Raw genomic sequence first — 15,324 nt, 5'->3', positions numbered from 1 at the left:
GGGGGTATCAGATTATTGCATTTCCAAGCTCCCGAGAATCGCCCTAAACGCCGACTAGATATGCATTCGAATCATGAGGTACCGTCCACTCGCTCAATTTTCCTTCTCGAGAAGCTCGACCCCCGTTCTGACGACGCCTATCATGGCTCCAGTCTGGATAGCCTCACTCCCTCCACCGCTAAGTCTATACTCGATATCCGCAAGCCCTGCTAACCACGTAATCGTTGTCTCGTCCTTGACCTCATGTTTCACCAGCTCTTCGCTCAAGGCCGTCAATATATCCGCCAATGCAAGACCCTTCAACGTCTTCAGATTGTTGATCACTCTTAAGCACTGTGTTATATCGGATGAATGCAACATTGTGATCATTATGCGTTCAATATCCTCTGGATTAGGCGCAGCAATGCAGTCGTATATGGTATTCAATGTGATGGTGTCGCGTTCGATGGTGGCCGGGTCGGGCACCGGTTGCCCAGGCGGTTGGAGCGGGGTGCTGGAGGCGTGGCAGGCTTGCATAACGTTCAGCGCGCGGCGCATGTCACCTTTGCTGAGGGTGACGAGGGCGTCGACGGCGTCGGGCTCGATTTTCACGTGCTCTTCTTCTATGACTCTGTCCACTAGATTGCGGATATCCGCGTACTTGAGCGGCGAGAAGCGGAATCGTGTGCAACGGGACAGCAGTGCAGGAGACAGTTTGTGCGTATAGTTTGCTATGATGCAGAAGCGTGTGTTGGCTGTATATTTTTCCATAATACGGCGCAGGGCCATTTGCGCGGTGGCGGTCATGGCATCGGCTTCGTCTAGTATAATGAGTTTGAAGGTCGCCAGCGCAGAGTCGCCCGGCTTGGGGGCGGCCGAGAAGATCTGTTTGGTGCTGCTGAAGGTCTTGATTTGTTCACGGACTACCTCGATACCCCTATCGTCGGATGCGTTCAGCTCGAGGACCATCTGCCGCATGTTGTGGACGCCGTAGATACGACGGGCGAGTGCGAGGACGGTGGAGGTTTTGCCGGTTCCTGGAGGCCCGTAAAGGAGAAGATGGGGTAATCTCTGGGCACAATTGTGAGCTTCAATCCTATACACAAAGCTTTGAGAGTCGGGGCCACACATTTGTGTCAACGAACTTGTTGATGGTCGCTATTATATCCTTGTGTCCTTCAACATCGTCCAGCGAGCTCGGTCGGTACTTCTCCACCCTGATAGGTGTCAGTTGAACATTGATATCAGAAGGAGAGAAATGGCATACCATGGAAGAGAGTCTTCTGCTTGGACCGGTAGATTCGCGGCGCTCCTCTTTCCCTTACTGACCTCTCCACCAAACTTGATAGACTTGTCCGGCACGGGCGCATCGATGTCCATCTCGTCCTCATAGTCCGACATGGCGCCGTATATCCGTAATCTGAAGCAAAGAGAAGCAATTAAACCTCAGGTGTAGCTTTTGCGAGTACAACCCAGAGTTACTGCGCAATAAGTCGAAGACGGATATTCACCACTTGGGTATGCGGTTGCATTGACGCGCCGCGCTCATTAACGCGTTAAGTGGGAGGCCCGTTTGGGAAAAGCGTGGATTATATAAGCGGCAACCCCCAGGCACACACCTGGGCACCCCACATCATCCCATCGGATCTCAAGCTGCACCATCGTCACCGTCACCGAAGCTCTCTAAGACACAAGTCACCAATCTTAAAACCGGCACGCACACATTTAAGATGCCTGTAAGTGGATGCGCCTCAATCACTTGAAAAATTCTCCTTTACTCGACACAATCGAGGAGTGAGGCTAATTCTCATGTAGGCCTATCACTCCGTCTTCCTAGACGAGCCTAACCAACACCTGATCGGTACACCATACCTCTCAACTCCTTGTTCGGCCGCTAGCTGACCCATATTAAAAAGGAAATTTTGCCTTGCTTCCTCTACGCACAAGAACACGCGGCCCAGCGCTTCAACTTCCACCTCTACCACCGGACCTCACCGATCTCACCGTTGATGCCTCGCACGAATCCTATGACCCGTTAGATGAGATCCTGCTGCTCTTCCGCGCAAATACTTTCTTCCGTAACTTCGAGATTAAGGGACCTGCAGACCGAGTGTTGATATATGGCATCTTGTTTGTGAGCGAGTTGTTGACCAAGATTAAGCCCGGAATGAGCAGAAGGGAGGCTGAGAAGGTGTGCTGAGAATGAAACTGGAACGCATGAAAGGGAGGATTCAGTTTGCTGACACTAGCACCAGGCTGTCATGAACGTGGCTTTAGACACCAACTTCGCTATCCCAGGAGACGCAGGATTCCCGCTCAACCAGGCATTCGAGGCACCTCCGGACAGGCAGTCGGCAGAGACACTGAGACAATACATTATGCAAATGCGGCAGGAACTGGCGATGAGGTTGCTGAACAGGGTGTACGCGGATGGGACGAACGTGCCGAGTAAATGGTGGCTGAGCTTTACGAAGAGGAAGTTCATGGGGAAGTCGCTATAGATTGCGGGGTGCGGAGATGCGAAATGACTCGATGGAAGAAGCTCGGATGCCAAGAAGTCTATTGTATATGCCTTGCGGGTATATGCCAATGAAGGCTGATCCAAATCAGCTATTATGATCATGCAAATGGGATGCTCGGCTCGAAATGGCTGTGTCACGTTTGCACAGCAGTGTCCGGTCCCGTTTTCCTCTTCTTTCCCTTGAAGTGACCTCTCGCTTCCACTTTCCCCTCCGCGGGTATGACCCTCGTAGCAGTGAATAAGTAGCCTTCGGCGCCGCCGCGGCTAGTCATGAAGGGATGTGTTCTCTGGGGAAGGACCTGCCAATGTCTTGCTCTGGCCGTCTGCAGTGAAGGGCCAAGTAGCAGTGTGGGATTGACAGGGAAGTCCTCATCCTCCTCTTCCACCGCCACTCCATTCATACTCTCATCCTTCTCTTCGGCGTTGTTTCCGCTCTGTGGTGTTTCGGGGGTAATCGGCGTAGCAAACTTCCTACTCACATAGGCCGCTCTTCGATCCTTGCTGTAATAATCACACAGCTCGACCAGTGGTTCAACGTTCGGAGAGTACACGACCACACGTCCGCCCCCACGCACGAGCGGTACGAGCTCCTTCATGATAGTCTTTGGTTCCATGGTGCTGGCAATGATCAACCCGTCGAAACCACCCCTTCGCGTCTCTTCAATGACTCTACTGGTGCGCTCCCACCGCCGGCGCTTTTTGAAGTATGTTCCCCGTTTACTGCTCTTCATCGTGGCAAGTGTCTCGTCAGGGATGAGTTCGGGTTCAACACACGACGGGTCATCTGAAGGGCTAAGGAGCTGGAGCCAGGAGAGCGATTTGAGGTGGCGGAATAAGGGATGAGACGGGGTCGGGTTTCCTGCATCATACGAGAAGTATTTCAGAAGCGTTAGATTGGGCTGGTTGTTGCTGTGCAGGAGCGTGATAGAATTGGTTGTGGCGGACATTTGGGGAATGTGGTGATGAGGTTTCTTGTTGCGCGGGCGCGGATGGCGGCCCGTTGTGTGTGAGGTCGGCTTCGAGAGATCCTCCGTGGTCGTATCGGGCTTTTTTTGAAGTTCGGATTGTTGAGAGAGCGGTTCTGATCTAGGTTCTGCCTGCTGTTGTTCACCGTTCTGCTTTGGCTGCTCAAGACATCCTTGTAATCCATCAGTGATGGGCTTTTCCCCATGCTGCACTTCAAGGTGTTCCTTCTCTTCTGCATTTGAGTGGTCATCCATCTCTTCGGGATACAGTATGCCCATTCTCTCTGCTAGAGCCGCCACTACCAGTCCACCGGTGTCGTCCACCACTAACCATCTGCCGCCTCCTATCTGACTGACACCATCCTCAGCGTAAACCACCCGGCTCGCAGCTCCGCAGTGAATGTTCGCCCAGCTATTTATAAGACCGAGAGACTCTTCTCTCAGTTCCAGAATCTTATAATGCTCCTTGTCCGCGATGTACTCTGTGAGCATACCGACATCAACTGGTAAGACCGTGAAGCGCCTGAGATATTTCTTCGACTTGCGTAGAGTATACTTTGCTAGCGAAAACGTCGTCTTCTCATCAATAGCCATATGGGAAGCCATTATCTTTGCGATAATCTCTTTGCCAGATCCTGTACCGGCCTTTTTCAGTTCTTCAATCTCCTCCATTGTGAGTGTCTGCCTTGAGGGATCATCCACCGTCATGCGATTGCTGCGCATGATAAGTGCGCCATCCTCTCCAACGATATCAAACTCGGCACCACCTTCTGTGGGCTCATCTCGAGATTCCGCCGGCGCGCCATACTCGTTACCCAAAGCCTCTGCATGGAGCTCAGAGGCCGGTACGACGCGCAGTTCCGTCTGCGATTTTCCGTCGTCCCGATCGAGTAGTTCGAAGGTCAGGTAATAGGGTCGTCCAAGAAGTAGATTCGAAGAGAAGGTTCCGAATTTGCCAATGTTGATGGTGCTGCGTCACTGTCAGCGTTTAAGCGATGTCAGACGTTATATACTGTCAAAAAATCTGAGTATACATACGTATTGGGGGTGATCTCCAGGATCTTTATCACGCCCGACGGCAGCCGAAGAGCGACGTGAGTGTTCGGGTGTATGTAAGAATGCATGGCGACCTGCATCAGGTAGGGAAAGCGAGGGCCGGGGTACCGCTACGTGATCATTTAGTATAGTTTCCTGCGTTCCTTGCTCCTGTGGGAGTACTACAGATATTCGCGAGCAAGAATTGAGGCCATGTTCATTAGACGATCAACCGCGGTCCCCACATAAAAGTCTTTGTGGCGTTTTGTGGCTGTGCAAATCTACCCCAGTTTGGTGCGGCTTGGGCCAGGTGTTCGTCATCGCCGCCGGGGAACCTCTTGCCGTATATTACCTACTATCCACCCTTCCAGATGACCACGCCTCGCCTTCTCTTGGGAGTTTCACCAATCTTGTATGGATGCGACAACAACTGTCAATTTAATTCCAAACTCACACTTCAATACCAAGACCGTGCCGGTAACCAAAGCTCATTCCTTCCTCTGGCGCCCACTATCGAGCTCTCAAGTTCCTGAAGCTCTTCTACTACCACGATGGGACTCAGGCAGCAGTCCTCGCAAGGCAACCTTGTGCCTGCGCCGCTCTCGCCAGCCGTCAACAATCCTCCGTATCCTGTAACACCGAGTACCGAAGAACCGCCAGTACTGCCTCCCGAATTCGCTCCAGATCCGAACCGGTCTCCAGCTTTCACCATCAGAACTCCAGACCCCCCACAAACGACGACCAAGGAAGACAAGGATGGCTCGGAATTTAGCGAATCAGACTGGGAAAAGTCCGACGATGAGGATGCCGCGCCGAACCATGACATCCCGGATCCTCTTAAGATAGGTGGAGGAAAGCCGATTCCCTCTCCTAGACAGAAGAACACTGATTCGTTACCTGACGCCTTGAAGGTTGGTCCACCAGCAGGAGTAACAAGCAAGATGTCTTGGGAGAAGCTGGTGCCGGAGCCTACGGGTTCCACCGAGGCTTCCTGGGGTGGAGTTAGCACTACTAGCTCAGGCGGTTCCATCCCTCTACAGACGAATAATCCCTATTTGCGCATGCAGCAGACGGGACAAAGCAACTATGGTGCAGAGAGCAGCCAACAGGTTTGGGGAGACGTATCTGGTCAAGCGCAAAAGCACGAAGAAGTGGCCGAGCTACCCACAACTCAAACCCCAGTTACTCCCACAGACCACATGGCGAAGCTTGCCTTCCACAGCGATGTCGACCAGCCACCAAGACCAAACTCGCCAGATCAGCCGCCACTTATTGCAGTGGAATCGCCTACACCCCTCCAAACCCCTGCCTCAGCAAACGCACACCAACAGGCCACGTCCTCGCAGGCCCGGGAACCGGACACACATGTCTCCTCCGTTGACGCCTGGGCCAGAAAACACGGTCTCCCTACGGACAACGAGTTTGGAGATACGTCCGAGCTGACTCGGCCGGAACAGCAGAACTGGACCCAGGGCGAACAGGGAAAGGAACAACAGACCGCTATTGTTGGAAATGGAACTCCCTCGAGGGTTGACCAGGGACCGCAACAAGTAGGGGGGGCTGAATTCCCTGGGCAAGCGGACAGTCTCCCACCGACGTCACTGCCCTCCGCAGACGAGGAACCCCCGGCGCTACCGCCGAGGCGGTCCCATGAGCAGGAACAACCTCCCGCCATGCCTCCACGCCCGATAGATACTACTGCAGGTGGATCTTTGCTCCCAGACATAGAGTCACCCAACACTGTCATGAACAAGCGCAGGAAGGAGCACTATCCCATCAAACATATCAGGTGGCTAGACGCAAATACTCGACAGATTCGAGAATCGCCCATACTTACACAGAACATCAACGGCCCATGTCCACTCTTGGCATTGGTTAACGCCCTCGTCCTATCAACCCCTGCAGGACTGAAGACGGAATTTGTTGAAACGCTTCGAACTCGCGAGCAAGTGAGCCTTGGGCTGCTAGTGGACGCGGTTATCGAGGAGCTATTATCCGGACGCCGCGGTACTGAGCTGGGGGATGTCAATGAATTGTACAAGTTCCTGATAGGTCTTCAGACGGGAATGAATGTCAACCCGATGTTTGTGCAGGAGCCGGCGGAGAACCACGATTCTACGACGCTGACCCATCCCACCGCTCGGCCTGGAGGATTTGAGAGCACTCGCGACATGCGGCTGTATAGAACGTTCAACATTCCGCTGATACATGGATGGTTACCCGAGCCAGGGTCGGAAGCTTATATCGCCTTCGAACGCGTAGCAAAGTCATACGAGACTGCACAGCTAGTCCAGTTCCAGGAGGAAGAACTTGAGCGCAAACTCCAAGAAGGAGGGTTGAATCCCGACGAACAGCGGCTCTTCACCGACATCCACGCGATCAAAGAGTTCTTCAGTCGCTGGCCGACTCAACTCTCCGACTATGGGCTCCAGAATATGCAGCAAGCCATCAAGCCCGGTGAAGTCGGAATCCTCTTCAGGAATGATCACTTTTCGACCCTCTACAAGAATCCTCACACGGATGAACTCATGACGCTCGTGACAGACCAAGGATACTCGAGCCACGAGGAAATTGTGTGGGAGTCACTTGTTGACGTTAGCGGTCGGGGCAACGAACTGTATTCAGGCGACTTTCGGGCAGTCGGGAATAATAACCTCCCGCAGAGACAGCAGCAGCAACAGCCGGTCCAAAGTCTCCTGGATATCGGCGATGACCAGGGCTGGGCGACAGTGTCTAACAACCGCCGGCGGAATCAATCGAGCTCGGCACCTGGGCTTGTCTCGGTGCAAGACTCCAGCAACCCGACGACGGAGACGAACAGGAGCAGAAGCGAGCAAGAGGATCACGATCTTGCACTAGCGCTGCAGCTTCAGGAGGAGGAGGAAGCGCGGCATGAGGAAGAGCGGCGTCGCCGGGAAAATGCGCTCTCCGAGGACGCAATATCAGGCCAAGGACAAGGGCGAGGTGGAAGCGGACGCACACCTCGCCAAAGCGAATACCCTCCGCTCATACCGCCCAGGCGCAGTAACCTTTCTACTCAGCGACCGAACAACGAGGCTGCTCCTCCGCCTACGTACGAAGAGGCGGCGACGTCGCCCCAATATCACCCGCCCCAGGGCGTCGCACCGAATCCAAGTCGGCCGCTCCGACCCCGGAGCACTTCGTATCAAGCGAGCAGCGCAGGTGGGCGACCCATGGGCCACATGCCACACGGGATGCCGCCACGGGGAGGGAGGCGGCAGAGCGGTGTAGTGGGTCCGGATGGTCGTCAGGAGAAGGAGAAATGCACGGTTATGTAGTGCATTCGCCATTCTACATGTGTATTCGTTTTTTGCTTCTGCTGATCTTGACTTGTCAGGGACTGCAGTTGCACTGTCTGGTAACATCGTGCCTTGGTTCTAACCTTCTATCTTGGCAGCGCTTTTCTCTCCACAACAGGCGTTTTTGGCAGGGCTAGTTAGGGACGTTATGGCTTATACCCTCCGTCTAGATTTGCTCGGATAGTATGATGGACAGCGTCCAGGAGCGTTTACAGTACCTAGGTAGGCACGATTATGATTATTTCTGGTCACGTGCGCATCTGCGTACTCGAACTGCATTGTACATAGCTAGATCAATCATCTCTTTGATATGATGATGCTTCCAACATTGACTTGCAACGGCTTTGCAGGACCAGATGATTCTCCGCAGTCCTCTGTCTACCTACTCTCGTCCCAAGGATGCTCCGCGGACCCGCTACTAACTTAAATCGATTGCCTTTCCCAAAGCGGTAGCGCACGGCTCGGGCCGCTGAGGCGGTCGTTATCGAGATTGACGGGCGGAACGGCTGCCGTCCTTATTCCCCTTCCTTCCCTCCCCTCACCACCACTCCTCCTTCTCGCTCACGCTCACCACTCCATCATCTCAACCCTCGGCACCAAAATCCCCACGACTTCATGCCGCGAAGGGTGAATTATGCCTTGTCCCTAGTTAGCCTGCTCCGCTGAGGTTGGAGAGCGCTGGACCCCGGGGCGCGGGAGGGGGGTCTTCCAAGCTTCTCCGACAGCTCAGCGCGCACAAGGACATATTTCGGACCGTTGAAGACGCAGATCCGGTGGCGTTTGCAAGGGAGGGCCTGGTTCTAGTCTGCGCTTATTGGGACTTGTCGCAAGACAGTTTCGCTGCATCTGAAACATTTATCAGTCGCCCGCGCAACCCATAGATCCGCAGCCACGCCAGCACGCTTCCCCACGCGCCTCACCCTCCACGGCAGTGTCTCGTCCTCTCCAACGGCCACATCGCCCCGTCATGTCATCCGCCTACCTGTCCTCGTAGTCGTACACTCACTTCCACTTGGGCGGAATGACAGACTCACAAGTTCCCGTCAACTTCAACCTTGTGAGATACTCGGCCATTGAAGGAGTCCACTGGTTCTTCGACCCGGCTTACCCGACCACAATCCAGTTCCTCCGCCAGGGACGGTGGGAACCATGGGATGTCGGCTACGTCAGCAGGCACTCGGATGATCCAGATATCAAGCGTCTAGCTTCGGACGCAGAGACTGACCTGATCCTCGAACCTAGACCCGGCTACACGCCGTGGCCACACTCGCCAGCCGACACTCTCATTGATTCGCAGAGTAACGACAATGGCGGCCCCTCCGAGCCTAGGTCTCCAACCAGGTCACATCCCTATACGCCTACAGGCCATCAACCAGCTCTGCAAGATCTTCGTTACGATCCCTACAGCTTGCCCTCCGCACCACGTTCGACCGAGGAGATTTGGCGAAGAAGGAAACATCGTCCGCCCCGTGTCCATATTCCTGCGGCCACCTCTGGGCATGACTCGCTGCCTTCCCCTTATCCCGCTTCCAGTGCCCACAGCCTGCCACCGCCACGGCCAGTTTCAGAGTATACCGCACTAAATGATAGAAACGTACATCCACATCCCCCTTCGCCTTCAGTACCTACACGGCCCGGTGCTGCGGATGGCTCACACCCAGCTCCACCAACTGTCCATCCCGCTTCGAGTACTGTAAATGGCCCACCAGGTCCTCCACCACCATTTGATTTTACTGCTCCAACCGCTGCTCATGGCCATGGACATTATCCATCTCTTCCCGAGTACAATAGCGCAGGCGGTATTCCTCCGCCTCCTCCTTCAACATACGCCCCGCCCGTTGTCTCTGATGGCCGTAGGCCACCGCCGGTTCCAGCCTCTACAGATTGCACTGTTACAACAACAGCTACTGGCCATGGGCCGACCCGCGCACCTCCAGCCCATGAACCAATACCCGGCCCCGTGATTTACGCCACCGAACCCAACGCGGCTCCCCCGACCCGTCCACCACCGCGTCACGAGCCTGTAGAATACCATGACCGCGCAGGTTTCAATTATCCTGGCTCACCAAAGCCATCAAGCAGTGTTCCCGGTTCGCCCAATGCCATCAAATTGGCGGTGCGCTCCGAGCGCACCGCCAAAATCCTGCTGAGCCTTGACGGCGATGGCATTCGCGGACTCTCCTCCGTTCTACTTGTCGAGTCCCTCATCAATGCCATATGTACCAAGATGAATCGCCCTCTCGCCTGCCACGAGATCTTCGATCTGATTGGAGGTGTCTCGACCACTGGCCTCCTTGCCATCATGCTGGGTCGGCTACGCATGAAAGTGCATAAGGCGAGAGAGAAGTATTTGGAGATCATGAAGGCGGTGTTTTGCGAGAAGTGGAATTTCTTCGCTTCCCTGGATCCCCATGGTTTGGTGCCTTCTGCTAGCGGACCTCCACTTGAGGAGAGTGTCAAGGGTCTCGTGGTGAGCGAGTGTGGGGGACTCGATGAGCCTTTCTTTGATGGGAGAGAGGACTCTGCCAACACGTGAGTAAAGGCGTCGAGCCCTTCTCGGCAGATTCCGCTGACATGTTCCTCTGATCGCAGCATGGTCATCACATCCAAGGTAGACATCGGATTCAACCAACCGGCCATTGTTCGCTCATACCAAAGCCGCCGCGTGGCAGGACCCGAAATCGAGCAAGAACTTGCCGTTTGGCAAGCCATCATGGCCACCTTGGCTGCACCACGCTACGTCGCCCCTCAGGACGCACTCACCCGGCGCGCAGTCATAGAACCAGGCCTCGTCGACTACGGCACGGCAAAGAACAATCCCGTCCGCGACCTCTACTTTGAATGCCGCAAGCTGTACAGCTACACCAACGACACCATGATCATCGTCTCCATTGGCACGGGGGGCGGACGCCACAACCCTGACGAACTCAAGGAGATGGCCATGAGCGTGCGGGACCGCACCCTGGACGCAAAGATGATGGAGGAGAAGTTCGAGAAGGATAATCGGCGGCTCATGGAGGAGGGGTGGATCAAGTATTTTCGGTTCAATGTGCCGAATCTGGATCACGTGCCGTTGGAGGAGAATTTGGCCGTTGACGCGATCATGGAGAAGACGCATCAGTATCTGGCGGGGCCCGAGGTGGGACGGAGGTTTTACGCGGCGGTCGATGCGATTGTGGCGATTTTGAGCGGGGAGAAGGGGGGGTGGCCTTATACGGGCGGGAGTAGGCAAGTGGGATGATGGGGTGAAAGGAATGGGTGCGTTTATTTTGGTGGGTTTGATGATCTAACGCCATCTACAGTTGTATACGAGTCCACGACCGTCAAAACGTTTGTTTTTGTCACGATGTTAGCGGCCACGATCTGTTATGAAACTTCATGTCTGGGAGGTGGCATTTAAAATGGGGGCGTTGGTTTTTTTACTATATATACATCGGTTATGTTTATGGAACCATGAAAGGAGATCAGCATGACGTTGGGCTTATTAGCTTTTGACGGGAAAGTTATGCTTGGGATTTCTATATTCTTATATAGAAATATCTGGTATCGAAAGCGGTCTTGTATTTAAAATGGCGGCTCGTCATAGTCTGTCTATTCTCTTGGTCCAAAAGGCACTCAAGTCTCGTCTACTGTCTACCGCCAGAGTTCGTATGATTTATGCGATTGTTACATAAGCATTGCTTGTATCGGTACAAACCGTTACGATTTGGGCTGATGACCTTGTCACGATCTTCGAGACGCGCTTGTACCCACCTTCAGTAGGTTTGACGGTTGGGAAGGGAGTAGGGAAAAATGGATGACGGGAGGAAGAGCATATGTTGGATGGTATCTAGGCGTACACGAGAAGGCGATAAGCAAAGGAACCCACGATGACAGGAAGGAAAAGAAAAGCACATAGGAAACAAGGCAGACGACCGAAGACACAGCCAGCAGCTACCCGTCAAACTCCCAAGATGCCCATAACTCCGACCCCGAGGAACACACATTAACAACACCCTTCTCTAAACAAAGGAGATGATCCAAATCCGAAACCACGCACTCCACCTCCTCTCCTTCCTTCCAGCTGGCCACCAAGCTACCCTTCATCACGAGAAACTGACAAACTTGGGATCCCTAGGCCGACCATCCGGCCCAATCCCATTCCTCTTGAACCGCTCCTGCATGAAGATCCTTCTCGCCTCGTCAAAATTGACGCCCCTCCTCTTCATAATAGCCTGGACCTCCTTCTTCCCCGCATCGTCGAGACCCTGTCTCGAGTCCCCCGCTTCCACGTTGGCGGTCAAGTCGAAGGTCGACGAGGAGAGCCCGGCTTCGACGTCGTCGCGGAAGGAGGTGGGGAGGCGCGTGTAGAGGGGTTCGGGGATGGGGATGAGGTGCAGCCAGCGGTGGCGGGTGAAGTAGGCGACTGTGCGGTGTGTCAATATGGAGAGGTTGGTTATGGTTTGGGAGGGCAAGACGGACCTGTGGCGAGGATGAGGAGGGTTAGGGAAAGGGAGTAGAAGAAGTAGCTCATTTTCGAAAGGAGTCGGACGGATGGAGTTGGGGGATGTTGCTGGCGCGGGTTGTACGTGGATATTCTCGGAGATGCTTGGGAGTTTGTATTCAGGCCAGCCCAGAAGGAGAAGTTGCTACGGGGTGAATAGAAGTCAAGGAAATAAGGTAGTAAAGAGGGCGTTGTCAGACTTTTGTGTATGTCTCTGTTGTGTGCGCTGTTGAAGGCGCCGATGAGAGGAGGCGCATTGAGATGGGTGGTGAGACGAGCGTCAGGTTGGTCCACCAGCTTGCTGCTGCGCCAGCATGGTGATGCAGCTGGCGCATGGACGGATCCATGGAACCACGCAATCCACTTAACCGTTTCCAGCGAACTTCCCGGCTTCACATTAATCCGCACCGACAAGCTGCCGTCCACGCCAATCCGCTTTCGGCTATGTTAGCGATTTTCGAAACTACCACAACGAACCCCAAGCTTCGCCTTTTGAGAGATTCCCCGAGACGACGACATATTCCCGCCCCGCACAATACAGACGAAATGGCCACCGTCTCTTCCGATTTGATCTGGGAAATCACCCGTGAGTGCGACTTTCGAAGGAGCGAGATCCGGGAGAAGACCGAGGGGCTGATGATGGGTGGATAGGCAACACCAGCTCCAACCTGGTGAAGAGGAAGCAGGCCGGCGGTGTCTCGTTCTCCCGCGACCCGCTGAATCTGAGGAACCAGTACTCTCGCAAGGTACACATTCTATCAGCTTTATAGGGAGAACAATTGGGCTAATAATTCATTGCAGTATGAGGGACTTGTCGACGACAAGGTACGATTTATCCCCCGCTCTCCCGACCGATACAGCGCGAGCCCACGAGAGCGAAACCCGCAATACAGAAACTAACATCCCGGGGATAGGCGATCGGTGTCCAGCCCGCCGAGGAGGGCGGTGTGACCCTCCTGGTGAAGAAGGCCAACAAGCAGAACTCGCCTGCGACCGCCATCCAAAAGTCTACCTTCCCCGCCAGCCGCTCCACCCGCAAGTACGTTTGTTTTTTGCCACGCGATGAGGGATATGAGGGATAAAGCGAGTGCTAAAGCCCAAAACAGGATCTACGCCTCCATCGTCCATAGCACCACCAACCGCGGCTACCGCCTGGACCTCCGCCGCGACGCCGTCGCCCGCGCCTCCGCCATCCGCAAGAGCCAGAAGCCCGTCAAGGAGGAGAAGCCGGCCAAGTTGAGGGGAGCCAAGGCCAGGGCAGCCGCAAGTGCTTAGATTGGTGGTGGATGGCATGGCTCCGTTGGAGAGGAGCAGAACGGAAAGGACTGTACACTTCCGCATAGATGAAATGGGTGGGATGGACGGAGTTCTTTTCAAGTGGTTCATTTGGGACAAATGTGCCCAGACTGGGATGCATTCATGATGGCTAAACGTCTATATAATGGAGAGACCTTCGGCCAACCACTTCCATCATTCGCGAACCACTCTGCGAAGGTTTAGAATCCCGTGACTGCCATACCTCTCCTCATTCAGCGGATAGTCGAGGTGATCATGGACAATGGCTCATGAATCCGGCAGGATTCGATGCCGAACCTGGAATTGGCGTCGTTGCGTAAGTGTGCGCCATTTGCAAGTCCTTCTCACATTGCTAGAAGTCTTTCCCTTTGGAAAGGCTTTTGGGGTATCTTGAAATTATGTGAAATGATATTTCATTCTTCAACGCCTGTAGGCTTGAGGCGGGAAACCAGCGGGCGGGTGTGCCGGAGGAGCGAAACCCGGTGGCGGAGCGAAACCCGGAGGAGGAGCAGCCGGAGGCGGACCAAACCCAGGCGGTGGTCCAGCGGGTGGGACGAAACCTTGCGGCGGAGGTGGTGTATTGAAGCCCGGGGGAGGTGCAGCGTAGAAGTTGGTTGGGGGAGCTCCACTCGGGGGCCTTGCAGGAAGTCCTGATGGTGGCGGAGGGAGTCCAGCTGGTCGCCCTGGTGGAGGGCCCGCGGGAGGTGCTCCGAATCCCGCTGGCGCGGCCGGAGCACCAGGAACGCCACGACCATCTGCATTCATCGCTGGAGGCCCCGCGGGTATCGCAGGAGTGGGTGCTTGGAACAGCGCCGAAGGGAGCGGCTGGACCGCGGGAGCGATGCCGTGCGCCTTTGCTTGTTTCGCGAGTAACCGTTCCGCTTCATCTCCGTGTCTTTCTCCCTTGCCGTCCTTCTTGTACGCATACTGCACCGTGATCTCCTTGTTCATCATGAACTGCCCATTCATATGAGCAATCGCCGCATCGGACGACTCGAAGTCGCCAAACGAGACGAACCCATAGCCTTTGGAGATACCCACTTCGTCGCGCGCCACCTTGGGAACATTGACCAACGGCCCAAACCGGCTAAACGTATCGTACAGCGCCTTCTCGTCGACCATGGCATCCAGGTTCCCAATGAAGAGCTCGGCGCCAATCTCCACCGTCTTTTGCTTGTCCGCAGATGCCTTGTTCACGCGGATCGGCTTGCCGTAGAGCCGGATCTGGTTCATGACTTTCGCCGCATATTCGGCATCTTCCTCCGTCATGAACTCGACGAAACCGAAACCCTGGTGCGTTTGCGTGACGCGGTCCTTCGGCAGGTGGACATTTTGTATCCGTCCGGCTTGGAGCATCAGCTCCCATACGAGTTGATCGGTGACGCGCTCATCGAGGTTGCCGATGTAGACGGTTGCCTCCTTGTCTTGTTCCCTGTATGTGGGGTGAGCCATGGTTGGGAAAGTCAAAGAGAATGAAAAAGATGATATGAAAAAGAGAGAGAGTATTACCAGTGACGTGTCGCAGTGCCGGACATAATAACAGCTTTATGTCGCGCGCGGGGATGGCTGCTGAGGTAGGTACAGTTGACGTCGAAAGATAGTTCTGGAGAAATCGCCGCTCGGGCCTTGCTGGGCGCCACTAGCGTCCGGCCGGCAGAACCTCGGTGGCGGAGAGCCATTCGACGTCTCCCAAATTTCTGGGCTAAGTAATCATTGTCAACCTCA

General features: G+C 54.7%; 8 protein-coding genes across 8 annotated transcripts; 4 read left to right on the top strand and 4 right to left on the bottom strand.

The window, feature by feature from the left end:
• On the bottom strand, positions 1 to 1,498 carry EI97DRAFT_470161 (P-loop containing nucleoside triphosphate hydrolase protein). Its single transcript, XM_033801750.1, has 3 exons — positions 1,247 to 1,498; positions 1,109 to 1,196; positions 1 to 1,050 (listed from the first exon to the last, which is right to left on the bottom strand). The coding sequence occupies exons 1-3, from the start codon at positions 1,378 to 1,380 to the stop codon at positions 94 to 96; spliced, it is 1,179 nt and encodes a 392-aa protein (XP_033650289.1). The 5' UTR covers positions 1,381 to 1,498; the 3' UTR covers positions 1 to 93.
• A 160-nt stretch (positions 1,499 to 1,658) lies between these two features.
• Positions 1,659 to 2,652, top strand: EI97DRAFT_405658 (ARP2/3 complex, 21 kDa p21-Arc subunit). The gene is made up of 4 exons (XM_033796568.1): positions 1,659 to 1,715; positions 1,795 to 1,840; positions 1,896 to 2,170; positions 2,235 to 2,652. The coding sequence occupies exons 1-4, from the start codon at positions 1,710 to 1,712 to the stop codon at positions 2,478 to 2,480; spliced, it is 573 nt and encodes a 190-aa protein (XP_033650288.1). The 5' UTR covers positions 1,659 to 1,709; the 3' UTR covers positions 2,481 to 2,652.
• A 12-nt stretch (positions 2,653 to 2,664) lies between these two features.
• On the bottom strand, positions 2,665 to 4,589 carry EI97DRAFT_405654 (Gcd10p-domain-containing protein; the record flags this gene model as incomplete). Its single annotated transcript, XM_033796567.1, has 3 exons — positions 2,665 to 3,627; positions 3,679 to 4,435; positions 4,504 to 4,589. Coding segments are annotated over 3 exons (1,806 nt in total), but the record flags the coding sequence as incomplete, so codon positions are not given.
• Positions 4,590 to 4,699: 110 nt separating this feature from the next.
• On the top strand, positions 4,700 to 8,119 carry EI97DRAFT_436679 (uncharacterized protein). Its single transcript, XM_033799174.1, has one exon. It carries the CDS (start codon positions 5,052 to 5,054, stop codon positions 7,797 to 7,799), a length of 2,748 nt encoding a protein of 915 aa, XP_033650286.1. The 5' UTR covers positions 4,700 to 5,051; the 3' UTR covers positions 7,800 to 8,119.
• Positions 8,120 to 8,406: 287 nt separating this feature from the next.
• On the top strand, positions 8,407 to 11,466 carry EI97DRAFT_436678 (FabD/lysophospholipase-like protein). The gene is made up of 2 exons (XM_033799173.1): positions 8,407 to 10,352; positions 10,413 to 11,466. The coding sequence occupies exons 1-2, from the start codon at positions 8,842 to 8,844 to the stop codon at positions 11,059 to 11,061; spliced, it is 2,160 nt and encodes a 719-aa protein (XP_033650285.1). The 5' UTR covers positions 8,407 to 8,841; the 3' UTR covers positions 11,062 to 11,466.
• Positions 11,465 to 12,572, bottom strand: EI97DRAFT_405645 (uncharacterized protein). The gene is made up of 2 exons (XM_033796566.1): positions 12,282 to 12,572; positions 11,465 to 12,225 (listed from the first exon to the last, which is right to left on the bottom strand). The coding sequence occupies exons 1-2, from the start codon at positions 12,331 to 12,333 to the stop codon at positions 11,906 to 11,908; spliced, it is 372 nt and encodes a 123-aa protein (XP_033650284.1). The 5' UTR covers positions 12,334 to 12,572; the 3' UTR covers positions 11,465 to 11,905.
• Positions 12,573 to 12,769: 197 nt separating this feature from the next.
• On the top strand, positions 12,770 to 13,855 carry EI97DRAFT_436675 (ribosomal protein L28e). Its single transcript, XM_033799172.1, has 5 exons — positions 12,770 to 12,889; positions 12,955 to 13,049; positions 13,105 to 13,128; positions 13,218 to 13,342; positions 13,410 to 13,855. The coding sequence occupies exons 1-5, from the start codon at positions 12,850 to 12,852 to the stop codon at positions 13,576 to 13,578; spliced, it is 453 nt and encodes a 150-aa protein (XP_033650283.1). The 5' UTR covers positions 12,770 to 12,849; the 3' UTR covers positions 13,579 to 13,855.
• EI97DRAFT_199786 (RNA-binding domain-containing protein) lies at positions 13,691 to 15,186 on the bottom strand. Its single transcript, XM_033793673.1, has one exon. It carries the CDS (start codon positions 15,049 to 15,051, stop codon positions 14,020 to 14,022), a length of 1,032 nt encoding a protein of 343 aa, XP_033650282.1. The 5' UTR covers positions 15,052 to 15,186; the 3' UTR covers positions 13,691 to 14,019.
• Positions 15,187 to 15,324: the final 138 nt, after the last annotated feature.

Source organism: Westerdykella ornata (genome assembly GCF_010094085.1).
Source record: "Westerdykella ornata strain CBS 379.55 unplaced genomic scaffold EI97scaffold_34, whole genome shotgun sequence".
NCBI classification, from domain to species: domain Eukaryota; kingdom Fungi; phylum Ascomycota; class Dothideomycetes; order Pleosporales; family Sporormiaceae; genus Westerdykella; species Westerdykella ornata.
This window is presented reverse-complemented; position numbering and strand designations above follow the sequence as displayed.